The sequence below is a fragment of the Protopterus annectens genome, chromosome 7.part1 (assembly GCF_019279795.1).
Source record: "Protopterus annectens isolate FY-2018-M chromosome 7.part1, PAN1.0, whole genome shotgun sequence".
Taxonomy (NCBI): Eukaryota; Metazoa; Chordata; order Ceratodontiformes; family Protopteridae; genus Protopterus; species Protopterus annectens.
In genome coordinates, this window is record NC_056740.1 from 481,549,469 (window position 1) to 481,573,244 (window position 23,776).

Genomic DNA, 23,776 nt, shown 5'->3' on the forward strand with positions numbered 1-23,776 from the left:
GAAACAGCTTGAAAAGTATAAGATTCCTTACTAAAAAAGTCACAGGTTTGCCCAGTTTTTCATCATCATCACCAACCCCTCTGTTCCCATTTTTTTTTTTACATGGAGTTAGGGCGTCATGTCAATTGTCACCATCTGTCTTGATTCAGTGCCACTCCCCAAGCTTCTTCGACAGGACAAGTCTTCTCTTACACAGTTCACCTTCCTCTTTGCTGGATGCCCTCATTTTTCTCTTGACTTTTTTTGTCTGTCCCAAAATTTCTTCACCAGATTGTTTTCATGTGTGAGAACCACCAAAATCTGTTCTGTCTGACCTCTGCAATTGGAAGTATTGTTTCTACTCTGATGTCCTCATTTCTTTCTGTCCCACAGTGTGTGCATCCTACCGTTTGTCTCAGGCACTTTGTCTCTATCACTTCTAACTTCCTCAGGCACCTTTATTGCCCAGGTTTCTGTACTGTACAGCAGCACTGGTCACATCACTGTTTTGTATGCCTTACTTTTCAGCTTCAGTTCTGTATCATAAAGGGATGAAGACCTAATTTTGTTCCATACAGCCCAAGTTTGAATAGCAGTTCAGTTGCCAGAAAAGGTGGACAGAGGAGGTTGGAAGTAAGCATCTGATACTAGCTTACCCATCCTGCAGAGAGAGGTGGCTTCTACTCACCTGATGCTGCCATGCAAGGGAAGGTTTATAAATGGCTAAGACCAGGGGCCTAAGCTTGGATATTCCAAGCTGGTGAATTAATCCTCATATTTGTGTGGTTAAAAGAAACCACATGTACAAGGAGGATGTAGGGTGCCCTATGAGGATGTAGTTGCTTACATCAGCCAACAGGGGAGGGGTTCTGGCCTCATACAGAAACATTGTCATTGTCAGAAGAACAAACCACTTTCATGGCTGCCTATATAATGGTGTGCAGCTGACTCTTGCCTTTACATGAGGAATTACTAAGGGGGAGGAAATGAATGGGCTTGAGACCAGTAGTTGGGAGGCTTAAAAGATGCAGACACAGAGGGAAAAGAATATAGAAAAATGTATATAAAGTTAAAAAACTGAGTGCGGCAGAAGACATTCAAGAGTCGTCATTGCGTTGTTTCATATAGGTTATTTAGAGTATACTTCTGCATGCTCAGCAGTGTAATGTCTGATCCAGTTATGTTCCATAGTCTGTCTCCAAAGCAAATGTGGTGCCAGAAGTAAAATTCAGTCATAAAAAAGTGATGTGTGTGTTACACTACTCCGTTATTCGACAATCTTCAAATGTGCTAAGTGCCCCTAATAGTCTGATGATGATGTATGTGTGTAGATAACCACTCAATGCATACATGAGTAGCAGAAAATCTCAGCATACAGTTGTCGTGGCCGAGCTTCTAGAAGTTCAGTAGGTTGTAAGCTTGGCGTATGAGCTGTAGTAGTATGGCACATGTTCAGAATATATCTGTATTGAGTTGATATTATGTTAGAAGTAAAAGACAAGGACATTTTTCTAGAAAAGGGATTTTTTTGTGACTGTAAAAATGCAATGATCAAAACCTCCTGTACTACATTAAGGGCAGTGGGAGGGGGGGGGGGTCAGTTTCCTAACGGTAGAAGGGCAGTCCTTGTGTTTTATTCCTGAGTATCCAAATGGGTTTAGCTACTGCCTCTTAGACATATACAGTCATTACATAGTAGCAGTCTGTATATTTCATTATACTGTTTCCATTAGGGGTGGATATTTCTCTTCAGGGTGAGAAATGGAGCACCCAACTGAACTACATCCTTACTGAGTAGTCATTATATTAGAAGTAAAAATCATGTATACTTCTCTTTAAAAGGGGACCTCTTCAGTTAAAATGTGCCATGGCCAAAACTCTCAATACTTAGTGTAGAAAAAGGGGTAGTTTGATAGGCTGACATTCTACACTGCACGATATTTAAATTGCTAAGGGTAAAATTCACTGTTAGGTGTATTTTTGCACCCAGGTAACTTAGTATAATTCCCTTAGTCATTTTAAGTGCTGTCAAACTGAGATTGGCATGTAGCTTTTTCAGTACAGTAACCGTCTGACATGCTGACTTGTACTCTGTTTAAGTTTGGGGTAGGTATATGGTATCTGTTCAAAAAGAAGAATATAACACATACCCAAAGTATATGTATACTACGTTCATCAGAAGTAAAATTACTTCTAGTCCAGAAAAGTTTACATTTATCACTTGAAACATGCCATGACGGAAATGTTCCTTATACTGGTCGGAAAAACAGTATGAGGTGTATTTTAGATTCAGCAATAAGCTGTGTTTACATGACTGAGGAGTAGAATGGCAGTCTTAAATGCATTTTGTGCTCGCGTATCTTGGAACAAATCACTGAAAATGTTATTAAGACCCCTTAAAAGAACTTGGTACACATGGCCATCAAATGGATTCTCTGTACTTCATTCAGAACTGCATATCATTGTGGTTGACCATACCAAGCAGTTTTTTTTTTTTTTTTTTTATCATTGTGAGTAGTGTATTTGGATAAAACAGTTTTTTCTAAGGCCTGCATTTCACTACATTTTCATTTCCTTGCCCATTGTCCCAAGGGGTAGTCCATCAACAGCACAGACTGTAGTGCTTTAAGAAATGTTTACAGTAAAAATGAAAATACTGTCCACACCTAAGTTTGTGCTTTTCTCGGCTGTATCACTGCTAATTAGTGAGTAAGCAGCTTTGACTGCCAAACCTCCTTAGATATGCCACAGGAAGGAATCCCTCATATACTAATATACAGTCACTTAAAAGTACAGAAGTCTTGCTTTATATTTCAGGAAGTAGAAGCGTGTGGATGAATCCGGTGCAGCTTCCTCCCAAAACACCTACGTTTTTAGCAGTTTGGAATGTTATGTGCAATTTCATCATGAGGTATATCTGCTTATAAATAAAATTGTGAACACCTGTTTAGTAATTTATCCATCAGTCTGTTCAGATTCACATCCATTTTAGGCGATCTCCCATTCTAATTTGGTCACATCTTAGTGGCTTGGCAGGAGTATTGACCATAGTGGTTTGTGAAGTGGCACCAGAGTTGCATACCAAACAGATAAACAATGGGAAAAAATGATTTGGCTTTAGTACATTTATATAGTAATATACTTTTGTACCTTCTTGCATTAATACAGATCATGTGCTCTTTTCACATTTAGGTTGCCAGAGACTTGGAACGTTGGGCAAGTGCCCTGGAGAAGCAGAAGCCAGCTACTAGAACTAGCCCTCGGGCAAGCAGATTGGAAGCAGATGACACGAAGGAACTGAAAGACTTTGATGATGTATTTGTAAAACCAGAGAGACCGGTATGTGAAAAGAAATGTAGCAGTTTGTAGGCCATTATAGTCGCCAAAATGGTTATTCATGGGAGACAGAGTAAAAACTCTGAGTTGAAGAGAGATATTATCATGGCAGTGAAAGTAATGCTGAGAAAGCATGTGTGAGTATTAAGTTAGGCATAAAACTTGTGCAGGATATGCTAAACATTCAAAGGGTAAATCATGAAAAATCCCAACTATGTCAGCAGTCACAGCTAAAGAGAATGTAAAAAGTTGGGAATATGAAGAACAGTTAAGAGAAGTGTAGAAGAAAACCAGACAGCCATCTCATGACAAGGAATGAATGAATTCTGCTGCAGTTCATTTACTTTTTTATTGGTTTGCTTATGTTTGTTCCATGTCATTGCAAATTACAGTAGTAGAATATGTAACTGCTAGACAAATACTAAAGGATAAGGGTGTGCAGTAAACTTCACCCAGTCCCCCTGCGCGCGCACACACAGCATTGCTTAACCCTCAGGCTACTCTCAAGTTACTGTGCTCCTTACTCCATTGCTTCTGTAAGCATGTCCTTGACATGCTGGGGACCTCTGTTGTTTGGCATGTACATTTTGAAGTAAAAGCCAGTACCAAAGGGCTTTGGCTGACTAAGTTTGCAGATGACTGCAGGCTAGGAGTAGTCATTGAATCACTAAATGACTTAGTCATCCTGCAGAAAGGGTTGTCCCAAATAAATAAGTGGTTCCAAAAATCATAGACTGAAACTAAATGCCAAAACATGCAGTATTTTATCCTTTGGGAAGTCATCTACCCCAGGCAACTACCACATTGACTGTACACCCCAAGAGTTGATTCAGTTGCTCACGATTTGGGAACTTATGTGGATAGTGACCTAATATTTGACCAGCATGTGATTATTGTAAAAAAAATCCTGCTGTATTGCACATCTTATAAACAATTGAATTGTGTCTAGATGTAGGAATGTCATTGCCCCCCCCCCCTTTACTCAGTCCTCATTAGTTAAATTATTGATTAAATGCCCCCTTTGGTATGTTTCTCACATGGGTTTCCTCTGGGTGTTCCTGTTTCCTCCCACATCACAAAGACATGCTGTAGGTGGATTGGGCACTCTAAATTGGCCCTAGGCATGAGTGCATGTGTGTGCCTTCTCTAGAAGGTTGGGCACCGGGCTGGCAACTCAACACTGTAAAACTCCACTGCCGATCATGAACGGACAAGTGATCCTCTGTGGCAACCCCTAACCGAAGAAAACTGAAAAAAGAAGATGGTATGTTTCTGTCTAGAAGCATGCAACTTCTGGAACAGCCACAGAGATGCCTTACTAAAAGGATACAAGACCTAAACAACACGTCCTACATGGACTGGCTCTAAGCCCTGTCGCTGTACTTACTATTCTAGACACTGCTAGGAGGTGAGCTGTGTCTTGCATACAAGGCATCCTCCAACCCAATACTGATGGATTTTACTGCAAACCAACAAGTCAGATGGCATCAGAAATACTCAGTCTGAGGATCTAAACCTCTTCTGCAATATCAACAAAACAGTTTGGAGGGACAGGTATATATTGTAGAGGATATCTCTCCTCTGGACAGTCTCCCAAGCTATATAAAACAAAGTTAACTCCTATCCAACTTGGATGTATAGATCAAAACGGGAAATTTATCACAGGACTGACCCTTGTCCTACTAATGGACAGAGGCAGCTTCTAAATGCTTTATCCCATGCATGGGTCCCCTCAAATTATCATATTACGATCCCAGTTATTCTTGTTAGGGGTGATGTACAATTATTGACAATGGGATGGTTAAGGCCAGTTTCTAACCAACTGGAATAAGTCAGTTTGAGCAAAAAGAGGGAAAATGGTTATGCTTAAAATGACCCACAAGGGCAGCAAGCCTAGAAGTTACCTATGAATGTATAGAGACCTTTAAGCCCCCCCCCTCCCGCATGTTCTTTTCCCCCAGGATAGACACACCGCTTCTTTCTCCATTGCTGCCACTAATCAATCTCTTGTCATCTCTGCTGTAGTCAGGGGTTTATCCCTCTGTTGGTGAGGTTACATTTTTACCATAAAGTGGCTAAAAAGATAATGATTTGGAATTTACAAATTCTAAGAAAAACGCCTTGTAATGGACCCCAAACACTGTAGCACAAACATGACACGGTTTGTAGGTTTCTTAAATAATTAATTCATAGTCCACTAGAGAGAGGGTAATTGCATCTTATCTAATCAGCTTGTTACATGTGATGGAGCATTTGGCTTCTGCCTCAGCCCCCTAAGATGTTTTTGCACGTTATAGCTGTCCTACTTTTTCTTGAATATCTCATTAGACATTCTGGGTTGTGTGTTATGCAATGGCAATGAACAGAAGAACTGAATATTTTGGAGCACACAGTGCTTGCAGCAGAAAAAGATGCAGGAGACAGAACACAGTGTTTTAGTCTGGGTACCAGCTACAACAAGGCTTTCTTTCAGAGAAAGGTGTTATCAGAGATTTGCTAAATTGTGTCATGTAGGAAGAACGCCTATCCCCCTCTTAATACTAGCACTGCACTTCTTTAACCTTTATAGCTATTGTCAATAACGCTAGATTGTCAGTAATACTATGTTATTATCAGAGATTTGCTAAATTGTGTCATGTAGGAAGAACTCCTATCCCCCCCTTAATACTAGCACTGCACTTCTTTAACCTTTAACCTTTATAGCTATTGTCAATAACGCTAGATTGTCAGTAATACTAGAGATAATGGTGAACTAGTCTTCTCATTTGTAGGTTTGTCTAAGCCTGCAACGCAGTTTGTCACAACAAACTTCAACTTCCAATGTCCTCTCTAGGTCTGTCTCAGTTCACCCTTATATTCAAACGTTACTGTCCAGCAGGTGTCAGTCAGTAAAATGGCACTCCACCCTCTCTCTGCACTTCCCAGTCACCACCGGTGTACCACAAGGCTCTATCCTTGGTCACCTCCTCTTTAACATTCTCACTAACACCCTTCACACAACAGGCCTCCCTAATACAGTATGCATATCTCATTGTCACAAACATGGGGACAAAATGCTCCACACCGGAAGTATATCCCTCATTGGTGAGATCTGATCATAAACTAATCTCACTGGAAATCCACATCCTGCCCCCACCCCAAACAAAAAAGACCATAGTGAAGAACTTCTCTAAAGCAAACTTCACACTACTCAAGACTGGTGTGGTATCCTTCAAGGCCCCTGAGCCAGTGGAAACCACAACCCAAGCTGCGGAAGCCCTTACAAATGCCTTCTATGAACACCTCCAGGACTGCATGGATCAGGCAATCCCAAATAAAACCAAGACTCTTTCCACAAAGGGCAAACGTCCAGTCTGGTGGACCCCAGCCATTAACAAACTTTACAATAAGAGGAGAAAGCTATTACATGATAGAACAAAATCCATAAAAGGGAAGTCACCCTGATCATTATTAGTAAAAATACGAGCACTCATAAAATCAACTAAGGCCAATTTTGAGAGAAAAATTGCCATGGATTCAAAGGACAATCATAAGGCCTTTTTCAGCTATGTTAGGAACCTGGGTGGAAACTCCCAGATATGCTCAGAATTAGTCCAAAATGATACAAAAATCACTGAACCCACAGACATTGCCAACATACTGGCAGACAGGTTCAGTGCAAACTTCACCCCTCTCCCCTAAAGGAGAGATAACTATCCCAGCCGAGTGTAGCCTCCCGGACATCTCAAATGCGCAGGTGAAAGCTGCTCTCTAAAGCTAAAAACACAGCATCAATGGGACCGGATGGTGTCCCCGGCTGTGTGCTACACGAGCTAAATGAGGAATTAAACCCGCACATAAGGCAGCTGTTTAATCTCAGCCTTACCACAGGATACGTGCCCGAGGAGTGGCATACGGCAACTGTTGTCCCACTCCACAAAGGCGGCGCCTCAACGGACCCTCGTAATTACCGCCCATAAGCTTAACAAGTCTAGTCTGCAAAGCTATGGAGAGGATCATAATGGAGCTCATAAACAAAGATATAGGGGACTTGCAGACATTGGACCCGACCCAGTTTGGCTTTGTCAAGGGAAGATCATGCCTTTTGAACTTGGTCGACTTCTTGGAAACAGTCACCAAGGCCATTGATGAGGGAAAGGCAGTCCATACAGCCTACCTTGACCTTGCAAAGGCTTTCGACACAATACCCCACTCGGGTATTGTAGAAAAACTTACCAGCTTAAATGTAAACCCATATGTCACAAGATGGGTTGCAAACTGGCTTAAGGACAGAACCCACAGGGTTAGAGTTGCTGGCGCTGTGTCAGACTCCAAGCCAGTCACAAGTGGTGTCCCACAGGGCTCGGTCCTTGGCCCCCTATTGTTTGGCATCTACTTCTCAGAAGTACAGGCCAACATAGGAGGACTTTGGCTGACAAAGTTTGCAGACGACTGCAAACTGGGCCATAGTGGAAAGTGCATCAGACACGGATATCCTTCAGAAGGGACTCACGGAAACAGATAGCTGGTGCCAGAGCCATGGCCTGAAGTTAAACGCCAAAAAATGTATAGTCATACCCTTCGGGAAAAACAAGGTAACCCTAAGCTACCATATAGGTGGCAATCCACTAAGCACAGAAGAGGTTATCAGGGACCTGGGGACCCAGGTTGACAGTGGCCTTTCTTTTGACACTCACATTGCTAAAGTGGTTAGAAAGACCTTCTACATTGCCCACCTGATCATGAAGGGATTCACATCCAGATCTAGTGAGGTTATTGTTCCCTGTACTCTTCACTTATCAGACCAATGATCGAGTACAATGCCCCATTCGGGATGTATCTCACCCGACATCTGCAGCAATTGGTGAGACCCCAAAAGTTCCTCACCAAAAGGATAAAGGGACTCCAAAATCTGTCATATGCTGCCAGATTGAAGAAACTCCAGCTCTATTCAGTCGCATACCGTCTGCTCAGAGGTGACATGTGCCTGACATACAAGGCCATGTCCAACCCGGAATTAATGGACATGCTCCACCTCAAAAAATCCAAATCCACCAAAACCACTAGAGCAAGCGACTTAAACCTTAAAAACTTAAATAGGACGTGCTGGAGGGATAGATTTATCACTCAGAGACTCCCTATGCTGTGGAATAAAATCCCGGTCCGTGTGAGGCAGAGCACCTCGCTGACTCTGTTCAAGAGAAATCTAGACCTGTGGATGGGAGATCGTAGGTTTACCCCGGGAATCATCTCTGTGTCACTGCTGGACAGAGGCACAACAAACTAATGGGCACAGTATTTTTTCATATAAGGGGTGGCGTAAGCCACAAAAATTTGGGCTAGGCTTATAAATGCCTTAGGGCAGATAGCCTAGTATAAACCTATGAACCTATGAACCTATATGATTCCACACTCATATGCACATCTCACAACCTGGCACATCTCCAAAAAATTACAAAGTTTTTAACAGGCACGTAAAAGAAAAATCACCAAAAACTAGGGGTGTTTTACAAAGGCAGAAACTTTCTGACCAACACAACTAAAACTCCACTTGCTACTACTTACCTCTTGCCCTCGCTACTTTATGGCGCTCCCATCCTCAGTAACCTCCAGGCATCAGAAAAAGCTAAACTTGAATAATGCTATAATAAACTGGCTAAATTTTCAGCAAACCCCTTTCAGAACTCACTACTGTATAGCACTAGAAATTCTAAGTTGGTTAAAAGTATCTCATTCACTAACATGTACATGGCTTCTTGCAAAGTGTAAAATTATCCAGAATTCATCTGCTTATCCAGCACTAAGTACTATTCTATGGAAATATGTTCTCAGTTGGTCATTACAGTCCAGTGACCAAAAACTCCTCTCTGTCCATAAACCTGTCAGAACTGCTGAGCTTGAAACTCTTTATCTGTATCCATCACGTCAGTATCCCCCTTCCAGTCATTTAAAACTATTCTGAAAGAGCTTTAAGGCAAAATCTACCTCTGATCTTTCTCAAACCCAGGATAAACTATGTCCTTAAATATTTATTTATTTATTTTACATTTGTTTACCAGGAAAGTCCAACTGGAGATGTGTCCTTTTTCAGCGAAGGCCTGGGGAGAAAAGCTCCTGATACAACAGTGCATTACAGTCAAGAAACAACGTTCTGTACAACTGTGACAACATTTATGAGTTTTAGAGATATGAAGAAGCACCTGCTCATACCTGACACCTCCGTACTCCCCCTTCTTCACTCAGTTGCTTACTTCAGTCAGTTTCTCTCCCTTGGCTGTCTATGCCATAATGCTGTTTTTTTTTCTCTCACTTCATATTGCAGTTTTTTTTTGTATTATACAAACATACCTTTAATTTGTTTATAAACTGGCTAAAAGTTCTCTAAATATTAAATCATTGTCATATAAATTGGATCTGTTCTTAACCAATGGTCTTCTGACACTGCTGTCTTCATTTCATCTTCAACCTGTAGGTATAGACACCAACATAGGTGCCAAGCCAACCATATCTAAGCTACAGTGCCGAAACTGAGGCCCTCCCCTAACCATAATGCCTCTCCCTCCTCCATCCCCTCAGATCTCATTTGGCGCCATTCCAGCTACAAGCGAGTCATCTGAGCTCCATCTTGTTGTGAGTTTTTTCATCTAGGTACTGTCTAAAGTTTTCCTATAACTTTACTTTCCCCTACCCTTTGTGTTTTGCATAGAGCGTTTCTTTGTAGTTCTCCAGTAGGTTCCCCTTTCTTGTCTTCCTATCATGGCTGACAAGTCAGACAAGTTTGAGAAGGTTACGAGATTTAAGAAATTTACTGGATGTGGGCATAAATGGGATGATCATTCCTTGTGTGTAGTGTGTTTAGGTGTTTCTCACCTAGACACTAGATGTTCTATTTGTACAAGTTTTTCTTCTCATACCTTTGCAGGGAGAAGAAACAGGTTAATTTTAAAGGATTTGTTACCCAGATGTTCATCGTGTTTCACTGTTGCAGTCATCACACTTGGGTTGTCTGCCTACAGGTAGCCCTCAATAAGCCCGAATACCAGAGACTTGGTATTTCTGCGTCGGTTGCTGTCGCTTCAGGACTGACGTCAGTTTGTCAGGGGTATAAAAACAGGCAGCCGACACCATTACATCAGTCTTTCTTGCCGAGGAGCCCGAAGCAGAAGCAGTCCGCACGAGTACCGGTTGGCCGCATCCTGAGTTTTTGTTTCCGAATTGAATCATCCTCAAGTCTTCTAAAGCTAAGTACCCCATTGGGGATCCTTTTTTCATGCTCTAACAGATGTCAGAAAAAGTTAACAATTGTCTCGACTGTGGAAAGCAAATAACACCAAGATTTCTATTCTTACTGCATCACCTGTTTAGGCTCAAACCACGATGTACCTCGCTGTCGGTTTTGTGCTTTGTTCAACGCCCGAACTATTCATTGTCGGGCCCTTATTGTCACTAAATATTATCACTCTCAATCTCCATATTCCAAAATGGCTTCGGTAAGCCGTCCGACTACCGGTCTTCCGAAAAAATATACGGATAAAGACAGAGACAGACCACCCAGGTCCAAAACTGCCGATGACGCTTCCGTTAAACTAGTCACCAGTTCGCCAGTACTCAGTGAGGCACTTTCACAGCCCCTGATGCCTGCTTTGATGGATTCGCAAGCCGCTACCAAGACCTTTTCAGAGTCCGGTATGTCGCTAGACTCTTCTTTGACTACGGAACCTGTGGATGTCTCTACCCTGGTTGGGTCCGGAGCCAGTGTGCAGCCACCAACTTCCTAGGAAGTTCTTCACATTACCAATATTTGACACAAAACGACGACTTCTTTCGCGTCTTCAGTTCTGTCTGAAACTACTGAGTTTCTAAGGCCAAGAGTACGAGCAACGCCTAAAAAACTGACGACCCAAACTCAAGCACCTGCTTCCTTGCCACAACATCAAATGCTTAAAATGGCAGAAGACCTGATTATGCTGATTAGGGGAAGCCAGCTTTCCACTGCTAAGAGAAAAAGAGACCTGTCCCCAGCAGCTTTAACAGACCAAGAGTCCGATGACTCTGAGGTTTCTGAATATGAAGACATGCCTTTATCTGCTTATGAGGATTCAGATGCAGAGGACTCCATTCCCTCTGCTTCCCCTCCAGAGGATTTTTCTTTTGGTGAAACCCTACATACTTTGAGGGCATTTCCACTGGGAGTGCCAGAATTATCCTCAATCCAAAAAGAGACTCAGAGAATTTTTAAATTTGCCACAACATAGACCTTTAGCAATCCCTCCAGTTCTGGACATTGTGGATGATGTCTTTATGGAATCCAGTCTAACTCCTTATACTTTGCCCCCTGTTCCAAGGAAACCAGACAGGTACTACAGAGTCCCTGACTCTCACAAATTTCTTTTCAAAAATCCTACTGCTGACCCAGAGGTCATTTCCCAGGGGCCTAAAGGTATAAAAGCAACTCCAGCTAAGAATCCTACCCCTTCGGACAGGGATTGTCAAGCTTTAGACAGATGGGGTAAAAAAGTATACACCTCTGCAACTCTCGCCATTAGGGCTTTGAATTGCCAGTTTCACATGCTGAAATACCAGCAACATATTATTGAACTTATTAAGCAAAAATTATCTACCTTTACAGACTGTGCAGAAAATAAAGAATTACAGGAGCTTATGCATTCTGCAAGCCAAGTCAGCAAGCATACCTTGCAATGTGGCTTTGACGCCCTAAAAGCATCCTGCAGGGCAGCAGTCACTGGTTCTGTACTTAGAAGGCATGCTTGGCTTAAGTAGCAGACCTTGTCAGACCATGTCAAATCAAAATTACTAGATGCTCCTTTGAACAAGGACAATCTGTTTGGCACCAAAGTAGAAGAGGTTCTAAAAAAGATGGAAGAAAAAGCTAAGTCTATGCAGACAGTCAAAGATTTTTTTTTGCAAGTGCAGTCTCCAAGCAATTCAACCTGTTCCTACAGAACAGATAGGTCAAGGGTTTTATTCCAGACTTTTCCTGGTACCTAGAAAAGAGGGCACTTGGCATCTAATCCTTTCCATTCTAAACACCTTCCTGGTGGTACCAAAATTCAAAATGCTCACCCTTCAGTAGCGTCTTCCTATGCTGTCCAAAGATGCCTGGTTAGCCACCCTAGACCTAAAAGAAGCCTATCTGCACATCCCTATCAGGGATTCATGCAGGAAATACCTACGTTTCAGGGCAGGGTCTATGCATTATCAGTTCTCTGCACTTCCCTTTGGCTTATCCACTGTTCCCAGAGTCTTCACAAAATGCCTGACTCCAGCCATTGCCTATTACAGACAGAGAAAGATACAAATTTACCCATACCTGGATGATTGCCTGATTCAGGCAGACAGGAAAAGTTGTTGCAGCAAATGACATTTGTAAAGAACCTTTTAACCTCCCTGGGGTACGCTATCAATGAAAAGAAATCAAAACTAGTCCCCGGTCAAAAGATTGTATTGCTGGGAGCAAGCTTGGACACAGCATCCCAGATGTCATTCCTTACTCCAGAAAAACAAGCCTGTCTGACAGGCTACTTCACTCAAATGGCCACCAAAACCCATCTATCCGCAAGGAAAATCCTGCAGGCCCTAGGGTTCATGGTCTCTTACATTCTACGAATTCCATATGCCAGATTGCATATGAGGAAACTTCATTGGTACTTAAAAAGTCTTTGGTGCCAACATTCTCAGGACCTGGAAAGCGTCATACCTATTGTACCTTGTCTAAGGACAGAGTTTCTTTGGTGGGCAGCAGCATGTAACCACAACAAGGGACTTCCCTTTACTCAACCCCACGCCGCCCATACCCTAACCACAGATTTATCAGACTATGCCTGGGGGGCTCATCTGGGCGACCAGTGCATTCAGGGCCACTGGAGCCCAAGACAAATTCATCTGCACATCAACCAAAAAGAGCTGCTATCTGTTCAGCACGCTCTGACAGCTTTCAGATCCCTACTCTCACCAGGACCCCTGCTAATAAAAACAAACACCACAGTTATGTATGTGGTACATCAACAAGCAGGGGGAACCTACTCTTACTCACTCTGCAGGCTAGCCATGGCCCTGTGGAACACAGCCTTAGACATGCATACTCATATGCAAGTTCAATTCCTGCCAGGCAAACAAAATTCTCTGGCAGACAGCTTAAGCAGAAATTTCCTAGACCCACACGAGTGGCAATTAGACCCCAGCACCTTCAGCCTTCTAACCCAGAAATGGGGGACCCCAGAGGTGGACCTTTTTGCCTCCCACTGCAATCACCAGCTCAGCATATTCTGCACCAGGACACCTCACAGCAGGTCCTAGAAAGTGGATGCCGTATCCTTCCAGTGGGTAAACCTCTCAATCTGTGCATTTCCCCCTCTGCCTCTTTTCACAAGAATATTACTCAAGATAAGACAGGACAGACCGAGGGCAATCCTGATTGCCCCGAACTGGCCATGTAAGCACTGGTACCCACTACTGCGCAGCCTGTCACCGGTGCCACCCTGGCACCTTCCCCAGATCCCAACCCTCCTCACTCAACAGGAGGGACAGATCTTCCATCCACAACTGCAAACCCTGAATCTTGCAGCCTGGCTTATTCCTTGAATTCTCCCCCAGTGACCAGCCTAAGCAAGCAGGTGCTGGACGTCATTCTTGAAGCCAGAAAACCCAGTACAAGGAAATCCTATGCTGATAAGTGGGAAAGGTATTGATGTTCTTCATGTTTCACTTTTGCAGTCATTACATTTGGGTAATCTGCTGGCAGGTTGCCCTCAGTCGGCCTGAATAACAAAGTCTTGGGTCCTGTGTCGGTTGCTGTCTCCTCTTCCATGATGTCAGGTTGTCAGGGGTATAAAACATGCAGCCGACGCCATTTTATTTAGTCTTTCTTGCCACGCGGTGCCCAAAGCAGAAGCAGTTCGCAAGTGCCGGTCAGCCAACTCCTGAAATTTTCGCATTCGAGTTTCAGAACCGAAGTCTTCAAACTAAAGCTAAGTACCCCATTAGGGAAACTTTTTTCTTGCTCCTTACCGATGTCAGTAAAAGTTAATAAATGCATTACTTGTGTGAAGCAAATACCTCATGAGGATTTTCATTTGTACTGTATTCCTTGCCTAGGCCCAGATCACAACGTGCCGTGCTGTTGGTTTTGTGCTAGATTTAACCAACGCACTATTAAGCGTCTGTATATTTTTGCTTCTAAATATTTTGGATCAAGATTTAATTATCCTGAAATGTCGTCGGTTACCAATCCGACTACCGGAGTTCACAAAAAACGCAAAGAAAAAGACAGAGACAGACGGTTGAGGTCCAAAACCGACGATGAAGCTTCTCCTAAGCCAGTCACCGGTACTCAGTGAGGCACTTTCGCAGTCCCTGATACCTGCTACTTTTGAGTCGCAGGCCTCTACCGAGACCCATTCGGAGTCCGGTATGCCACGAGATTCTAAGAGTATTCAACCTGCGAATGTCTCTCCCTTGGATGGGTCCGGAGCCGCTGAGCAGGCACCGGCTTCTGAGGGTGTTTTCAGGCCACAACATTTTTATATTAAACCGACGCCAGCCTCAAAAACAAGGTCAAAAACTGCTTCTATGTCTAAAAAACTGACGGATGAGCCACGTGCTCAGGCCCCTATGCCTAAAAAGCAGATGACCAAAATGGCTGAGGATTTAATTACCTTGATCAAGGGTTCACAACCCCCCTGCTAAAGAGGCCTAGGCAAGGCACTGATTATGAATCTTCAGATCAGGTTTCCATTTCTTCTGATTCCTCTTCTGATCAGGAATTTTCTATTCCACCCTATGAGGATTCTGATGCAGAGGAATCCATCCCATCTGCATCTCCTCCTGAGGATTACTCTTTCGGAGAGACTTTGCATACTTTAAGGGAACATTTTCATTGGGGGAGTCAGGACTTCTCTGAATCAAAAAAGAGACTTGGGGATTTCCTTCTTCTTCCTCAGCATAGGCCTTTGGCAATACCTCCTGTATTAGACATTGTTGATGTGTTTTCGGAATCAAGCATGCCTCCTGATTCCCTGCCTCCGGCTCCTAGTAAGCCAGACAGATATTACAGGGTTCCTTGACTATTTCTCAGGGTCCCAAGGGTGTAAAGGCCTCAGCAGCCAAAAATCCTACCCCCTCTGACAGAGATTCCAGGGCACTGGATAGATGGGGAAAGAAGGTTTATACGTCTGCAACCTTGTCAATCAGGGATTTAAACTGCCAGTTTCATATGCTTAAATATCAACAGCATGTTATGGGCTTAATGAAACAGAAAATTATGTTGATTTCTGATTGTGTGGAAAATAGATTTACAGGAATTATTGCGTTCAGCAGAACAGGTTGGAAAGCATACTTTGCAATGTGGTTTTGATTATTTGGAGGCCTCTTGTAGGGCCGCCGTTACTGGATCTGTGATTAAAAGGCATGCCTGGCTCAAGGAGCAAAATCTGCCTGATCATGTTAAAGCTAAATTGTTGGATGCCCCTTTACAGCATGATACTCTGTTTGATAATAAGGCAGACGAGGTTTTAGAGAAAATGGAAGACAAAGCTAAATCTATGCAAACTGTAAAAGATTTCTTGCAAGAGCAGCCACCCAGGTTTAGTAGACACTGGCCTACAAAAATTGGTCCTTTCCTGTGTCCATCTGAGCCACTCAAGGCAAATCCAGGCACTCAAAAGGCTCCAGATACCAATCACAGGATTCTTACAGGTCAAAGCAGAGGGGTGCCTCCACCTCTAAAACTGGAGGGAACAAAGCACAACCCTACAGTAAGCAGTCTCAATGACTTTCCTCTATCATCACCAAGAACTTACCTTTTGGCAGCCCCCTTGGGGGGAAAACTAGCACTTCATGCTCAAAATTGGCATTTAATTGCCCAGGACAAGTGGGTATTAAACATAGTATCCCATGGGTACAGATTTCATTTCCATACTTTGCCAATTTCAAATGGATGGCCGGATCTGCCACAAAATCAGTGGGCAGCGGCCCAGAAACAAGTCATGTCCCTCTTGGATATGGGGGCTATTCAACAGGTACCAGAAAAGGAAAAAGGACAAGGTTTTTATTCAAGACTTTTTCTGGTACCCAGAAAAGACAATTCATGGCGTCCAATACTGGACTTATCGATTTTGAACACGTTCCTGGACATTCCAAAATTCAAAATGCTGACTGTACAACAGCTACTGCCTATGCTAGGCAGGAATGTTTGGCTGGTAACTCTAGACTTGAGGCATACCTGCATATCCCAATAAGGGAATCTTGCAGAAGATACCTCCGCTTTAAAGAAGTTTTTCTGCATTACCAATTCTCTGCACTGCCCTTTGGCGTATCTACTGCGCCCAGGGTCTTTACAAAGTGCCTGGTACCAGTAATTGCATTCTGCAGACAAAGAAGCATACAAATGTATCCTTATCTGGACGACGGTCTCATTCAAGCAGAGGACAAGGACACTCCTCTTCAACATCTGGCATTTGTAAAAAGGCTTCTAGCATGCCTAGGGTACACCATAAACAAAAAGAAATCACAACTGGCACCCTCTCAAATAATTACATTCCGGGATGCAAGCTTGAATACAACTGCCCAGATGGCTTACCTTATGCCAGACAGACAAAGGCAACTGACAACATACTTCAAACAAATGGCAACAAAAACCCAGTTATCTGCAAGACAAATTCTGCAGGCTTTGGGGTACATGGCTTCCTGCATTCTACTAATTCCATATGCGAGACTGCATATGAGGAAACTTCAGTGGTACCTAAAAAGTTTATGGAGTCAACATTGTCACAGTCTGGAAACAATGATTCCTCTCATTCCCTGCCTATAACAGGAGTTTCTTTGGTGGGCAGAGTCGTGTCACCAAAACAAGGGGCTGTCATTCACTCTACCCCCTTTCACCCAAACCCTAACTACAGATGCATCAGACTATGCTTGGGGGCCCCCCTGGCGGGGAGATGCATTCAGGACAAATGGAGCCCAAACCAAATGCATCTGCATATCAACCAGAAAGAGATGCTAGCTGTTCAGAATGTTCTGACAGCCTTCAAGGACTTACTTCATCCAGGACAACTACTGATAAAGACAGACAACACCACAGTTATGTGGTACATAAACAAGCAGGGGGGTACACATTCCTACCCTCTTTGCAGACTAGCCATGGCCTTGTGGAACACAGCCTTGACTTACCAAATTCATCTTCAAGCTCAATTCCTGCCAGGAAAACAAAATACTCTGGCAGACGACCTAAGCAGAAATCTTATTGACCCGCATGAATGGAGACTGGATCCACAAATCTTCAGCATGTTAACACAGAAATGGGGGAGCCCAGACATAGATCTATTTGCCTCTCCCCAGAATTATCAGTTGGACAAATTATGCACAAGAACTCATCACAAAAAAGCATGGAAAGTGGATGCCCTATCCTTCAGCTGGAAAAACCTATCAGTCTATGCCTTTCCCCCTCTACCTCTACTCTCCAAGGTCTTACTGAAAGTCAGACATGAAAAACCAAAAATTATCCTAGTTGCTCTGGACTGGCCTCGCCAGCACTGGTACCCACTTCTAAGGAATATGTCTCAACTTCCTCCATGGTACTTGCCTCAAATACCTCATCTACTGTCTCAGCAGAACAATCAAATTCTGCACACTCAGCTCCAAACTCTGAATCTTGCAGCATGGCTGATCAATTAATTATTCAAACAACACCTCTCAGTAAATCTGTGATGGATGTCATTTTGGAAGCCAGAAGGCCTAGTAATAGAAAATCTTATGCTGATAAATGGAAGAGATTCTGTGCTTGGAACCAAGCACAAGGAACAGACACAGCAAAACCCAATATTCCTCAGATTTTACAATATTTGACTGAGATGCTTGACAAGGGCCTATCTTTTTCTTCAACAAAAATCCATGCCTCTGCCATCTCGGCTCATTACAACACAGAGCCTCCCCTCTTTTCTCATCCTCTGCTAAAACAGTATCTTAGAGGGGCCAAAAATGTAAGGCCTTCCCAGAAGATCACCACCTCCTGCATGAGACCTCAATTCTGTGCTGGAAAAACTCACCCTGCCTCCTTTTGAACCAGCAGCTACTGCGGATATAAAATTTCTATCTTGGAAGACAGCTTTTCTTTTGGCAGTCACTTCAGCAAGAAGGGTTCCAGAACTGCAGGCTCTCATGGCAGTGGAGCCTCTTATCATATTTTACCTGGACAGGGTGTCCCTCAGGACCAATCCTTCTTTTATGCCTAAGGTAGTATCCAGTGTGGCTCTTAACCAGACCATTCATCTGCCAACTTTTTACCCAAATCCACAGAGCAAGGGGGAGTGGATTCTGCATTCATTGGACGTACACAGACAACTGAGATTCTACTTAACCAGGACCAAATCTCTAAGAAAGTCTTAGCAACTACTGGTAGCATTTGCTGCAGGATCAGAGGGGAAGGCTATATCAAAGCAGACTATTTCTAAGTGGATAAGCCACTGCATTCGTTTCTGCTACTTGCACCATGGTAAACCTGTGCCCATTCCACCAGGGCTGTCTCTACTTCAGCAGCCTTCCTCAGAGGGGCTCCAACCAAAGACATTCTAGAAGCTGCTACTTGGAGCTCTGTTCATACTTTCACAAAGCACTATCATTTGCCTCTCTTTTCCAAATCCAGGGCAGGCTTTGCCACTGCAGTTCTGCAGGGCCTTATAGCCGCTCCTAATGCTGTTTAGTTTCAACCTCCCATCCATAGCTTTGGGATTCTACCCAAATGTAATGACTGCAACAGTGAAACACTTACCATAAATATAGATGTTCGAGTGTATTCACTGTTGCAGTCCGGGTTACCCACCCGCCATCCCCCTTTCTATACCTTTTCTTTCCTTCACTATACACTAAAGCCTTTGTGGTGTACTTGCTTTTAGATGAAGGTAAAGTTTGTTGCTAAAAATGCATTTTTATATATATGTTTCTGTTTATATATATATATATATATATATATATTTTTTTTTTTTTTTTTGCTCCTCATTTGGGGGGGCACCTGACATCTGGGGAAAGAAAAACTGAATAAAATGGCGTCGGCTGCATGTTTTATACCCCTGACGACCTGATGTCATGAAAGAGGAGAACAGTAACTGACGCAGGACCCAAGACTTTGTTATTCAGGCCGACTGAGGGCAGCCTGCCAGCAGATTACCCAAATGTAATGATTGCAACAGTGAATACACTCGAACATCTACATTTGTGGTAAGTGTACACAACTGTACTTTCCTGGATTCAAATTAAAGGAGAGGACACAGCACTGCCCTCCTTACCTCTAATCCCGGATTACCTAGCAGATCTACTCCACAGAGGCCTATCCTTCTCCATTAAGATACATGCCTCTGCCATCTCGGCTCATTACAACACTCTGCCACCTCTCTTCTCTCACCCTCTCATCAAACATTACTGAGAGGGGCAAACAACTTAAGGCCACCAAGAAGAGTACCCTCCCCTGCTTGGGACCTTAACTTTGTAGTGGAAAAGTTCACGCTACCCCCCTTTGAGCCTGCAGCGTCAGCAGAGGTAAAATTCCTCTCTTGGAAAACAACCTTGCTTCTGGCCATCACTTCAGCTAGAAGTGTGTCTGAGCTACAAGCACTTATGGCTGTGGAACCCTTCATTATTTTTCATGCTGACAGGGTCTCCCTCAGGACTAACGCTTCCTTTATGCCTAAAGTGGTGTCCAGTGTGGCTCTCAACCAATCTATCCATTTGCCAACCTCCTGGTAAGTTGCCCGAGAGCAAAAGCAGGGATGTGGACAAGAAGGCAGAGAGTGCCCAGAGTTGGCCTCGCCTAAGCACCACCCCAAGCCTGCTTCTGTAGCTTCCTCTGCCAGGTCCTCCTGTAGTTTCTCAAAGAAAGAATTGGATCAGTTGATGAGACAGTTCTTGCAGGTTCAGATCCAGCTGGGAGTCCTTCCCGCCCCCTCCCTACTGGGAGCGGGGAGTCCTTCCCCAAGCCCTGGGGCTTTGGGCCTTGCAGTTGCCAGAGCACCCGGCATTGATGATGTTGGTTTCTTCACCGACCATGGCCCTGGGTTCCTCTGCCCCTTTTTCTTCATTGCTAGAGGGCTGTTGGAGTCGTAGCTCGTTTGGTGCCGGTTCTGAGGGTTTGGCATCAGCATCAAGGGTTTCAGTGCCTTCCATCCCCCTCGGAGCTTCAGCACTGAGCAGCTCAGCACTGCCCCCACCCCCATCGGCACCTGTGGGGTCGAAGGCTTCGGCTCTGCTGGTGTTGAGCTTTTTGGCTCTGATGCGTGAGGCGCCAATCTCCTCGTTGGCATTTGACGTGGCCTCTCAACCTTGATGTCAAGATCCTCAATGCCTTCTCCGGATCCTTTACTGCTCCAGCTGGACTCTGGACCCAACATCCACAGCCCCTCACTTCAGAGGCAACCTGCCCCTACCCTCCACGTTTCTTTCCCTGTGGAGCTTCAGGTTTCCGGTTCCTCCTGTGAATCCCCCCCCCCCCCAGGCACATTGACTCCAGCCCTGAGTCTGTCACAGATGACATGGACTGTGAAGAAGGTGAGGGCTCCCCCGGATCTCCACCCGATGTCTGCTTCAGGGACATTATGGAAATTTGGTGTCAGAAGGGTGGATGGTCTGCCCTAAAGCCCTATCCAGATGAGTTTTTGGCTCAGGCCCATCTACTTCCTGAGTGACCCCCCCCCCCTGCAGACCTTTTAGTAGACCTCAATGCCCGCAGGGCATGAAAGGAATTGAACACGATGGAGCCAGTACCCAAGCACCCCAACAAAATACTTAGCCCTACTCCAGACAGGACATTTTGGCAGAAGATGGTCCCTGTTGATGCTTTGGTGGTTGCAGCCACCACAAAAAAGGAGTTCACCCAGGAGAGCTCCTCTGTCCATCCACCTGATAGGGAGTCCAGGGCAATAGACAGACTGGGGAAGAGTGTTTATGTGTCAGCGACCTTCTTCCTGAATTATTTGGTGCATGTTCCTAGACTGCAGAGATTGCTCATTGAGGAACTGTCTGCATCTGCACTGGAGTCCGTGTTGGCAGAGGGGAAGGCGGCCATCTCCTCTAGACTGGCCACTCTCAAGGCTATTTCTAACACCTCTTTGAGGCTCCTTTCCTATGCATCGGAAGGCGCATCTAGGGCAGCTGGTTCAGGCATCGTTACTATGCATGTCATGCCTGAATGCAGCTTTGTGATTTCTTTGAGCCCTTCAAGGCATCCTTCACGATCGCCCTCTTTGATGGATCTTCCCTGTTCGGTCCATCCGTGAAGGATACTTTAGCTCAGTGCGAGAAGGATGCTAAGACACTGCCTGCCGTCAGAATATGCTTTTCTATATCTGTTTAGAGGTTTTAGCCTACCTTTTTAAATAATTTGTAAATACTTCATTGTCATAAATAACCTGCATTCATGTTTTCTTGTTTTTGGAAATGAATAAAAATATTTAAAAAAAAAAAAAAAAAAAAAGAATATGCTTTTCTACACCTCAGCGTTCCTACTCCATGTATCAGAGAGGCAGTAAGATTGTGGTTCCAAAAATCCAGGGCTTTCCATCAAGACGCACCAGCTGACTCTTCCCCTAGAGGCAGATCAGGGAATGATCCTTTTAGATGCCGCCCTAGGGGCAGGAGGGCTTCAAGAGAACTAGGGTCTCGTGACTCCCGTTGGGACAGACCCTTCCAGCGACCCTGAAGTATTGCCTGGCTGTCCTACTCAGGAGGCAGTCGGGGGTCGCTTTTCTCTGCATCCATCAGCCTGGGAAGTCATCACTTCAGATCGATGGGTGTTAAGGATAATATTCAGGGGGTATCTGATTCCCTTTCTTCATCCTCCAAAGGCCTGAAAGTCTCTCCCAGATGTTCCACCCACTCGCAGGAAGGCAGCCGAACTGGAAATCTCCCAAGCTTCTCAACAAGCAAGTCATCCGGATCAGGCATCTATTCAAGGTGCCCAAAAAGACCGGGGGACACAGACCAATATTGCCTGTTACCTGACTGAACGGGTTTGTCAACAAAACCAAGTTCCATATGGTTACAATTCAGTCCATTCTTCCATTCCTACAGAAGACTTCTGGATGTGCTCGATTGACCTACAGGTTGCATACTACCATATAAGGATAGACAAGCGTCACAGGAGGTTCCTACACTTCCGATTAGGAGCCAGACATTGTCAGTTCATGGTGCTCCCCTCACCACAGCCCCCAAGGTGTTCCCCAAAGTGGTAGCAGTACTAGCAGCATATCTAAGGCTGTGAGGAATACAGGTTTTCCCTTACCTGGACGACTGGCTACTGGCTGCACCCACCAAGCATCAACTTCTTCAGGCCATGGAACAGTTCCTTCAGTTAGCTTCAAACTTGGGCATCTCAATAAATTTTCCCAAATCAAAACTGGAGCCTCTCCGTTCCCTGGATTTCATTGGACCACTGTTGAATACTTCTCTGTGCAAGGTCTTTCTTACCATGGACAGGATTTACTCTCTTCAGGGCCAGGTGATCATTCTTCTAGAGACACCTCAGCCATCAGCAGCCCAAGTCCTTCAGGCTCTGGGATCTATGGCAGCAACCATCATCATCTGACCCTTGGCAAGGCTACACATGCAGGTTCTTCAGTGGACCCTATCAGTTCAGTGGTCACTTCTGGACCAGCCCCTGTTGCATCCCAATCAGCTATCCAGAACCTGCTATTCCTCTCTCGTGTGGTGGTTACGAGCTCTGAATCTAGCAGTGGGTCGAGCTTTCGTGGCTCCCTCTCCAGTGGCCATGGTCACCACAAACGCCTCCCAGCTCGGGGGGGGGGGCATTGGCTGGGATGAACTGTTCAAGGGATTAGAGACCAGTCTTCGCATCATCATTCTGGAGATGAGGTCTGTGCTTTTGGCATTGCAGGCATTGCATTCTTTTCTTCCCCAAGGAATGATTGTGAGATACAGACAACATAGCAGTGGTCTGGTATATCAGCAAACAGGGAGGAACCAGATCTTACACTCTGTCAAGAGGCCATGAGATTGTGGGAATAGGCGATCTCCTCAGGCTGCTTTCTTGTTGCAATGCACATTCCGGGGAGTTCCAACATCCTGGCAGACAAACTCAGCAGACCATTCTGTCTCCTCATGAATGGTCTCTAAAACAGTCAGTGGTGGATATGATCTTCCATAAATGGGGTCAACCAAGCTGCGATCTTTTCGCCTCACCTTCCAATGCCAAGTACAGTGACTTCTTCGCCCTGATTCCTCCAAAAGGAGGGACTCCCAGAGATGCTCTAGTTCATGCTTGGCCCCCCCAGTCTACTGTATGCGTATCCTCCCCTTCCTCTTATGGCAACTTTTTTTCAGAAGACTCAGAGTTTAAGGTGCCACGTGCTCCTCATTGCCCCCTTCTGGCCTCGTCAGGTTTGGATTCACCTTCTTTGGTCTCATGGTGTCAATCCTGCTTGGATTCTGGATCTGATTTCCAATCCGGAGGTCAATTTTC

At 44.5% G+C, this 23,776-nt stretch overlaps 1 protein-coding gene across 1 annotated transcript in view; it reads left to right on the forward strand.

The window, feature by feature from the left end:
• RBM6 (RNA binding motif protein 6) overlaps nucleotides 1–23,776 on the forward strand; it is a 689,827-nt gene that overhangs the window by 561,114 nt on the left and 104,937 nt on the right. The window contains exon 11 of the mRNA XM_044078933.1: nucleotides 3,172–3,318. Within this exon, the coding sequence (XP_043934868.1) occupies nucleotides 3,172–3,318 (147 nt within the window). The remainder of the gene's footprint in view (nucleotides 1–3,171; nucleotides 3,319–23,776) is intronic.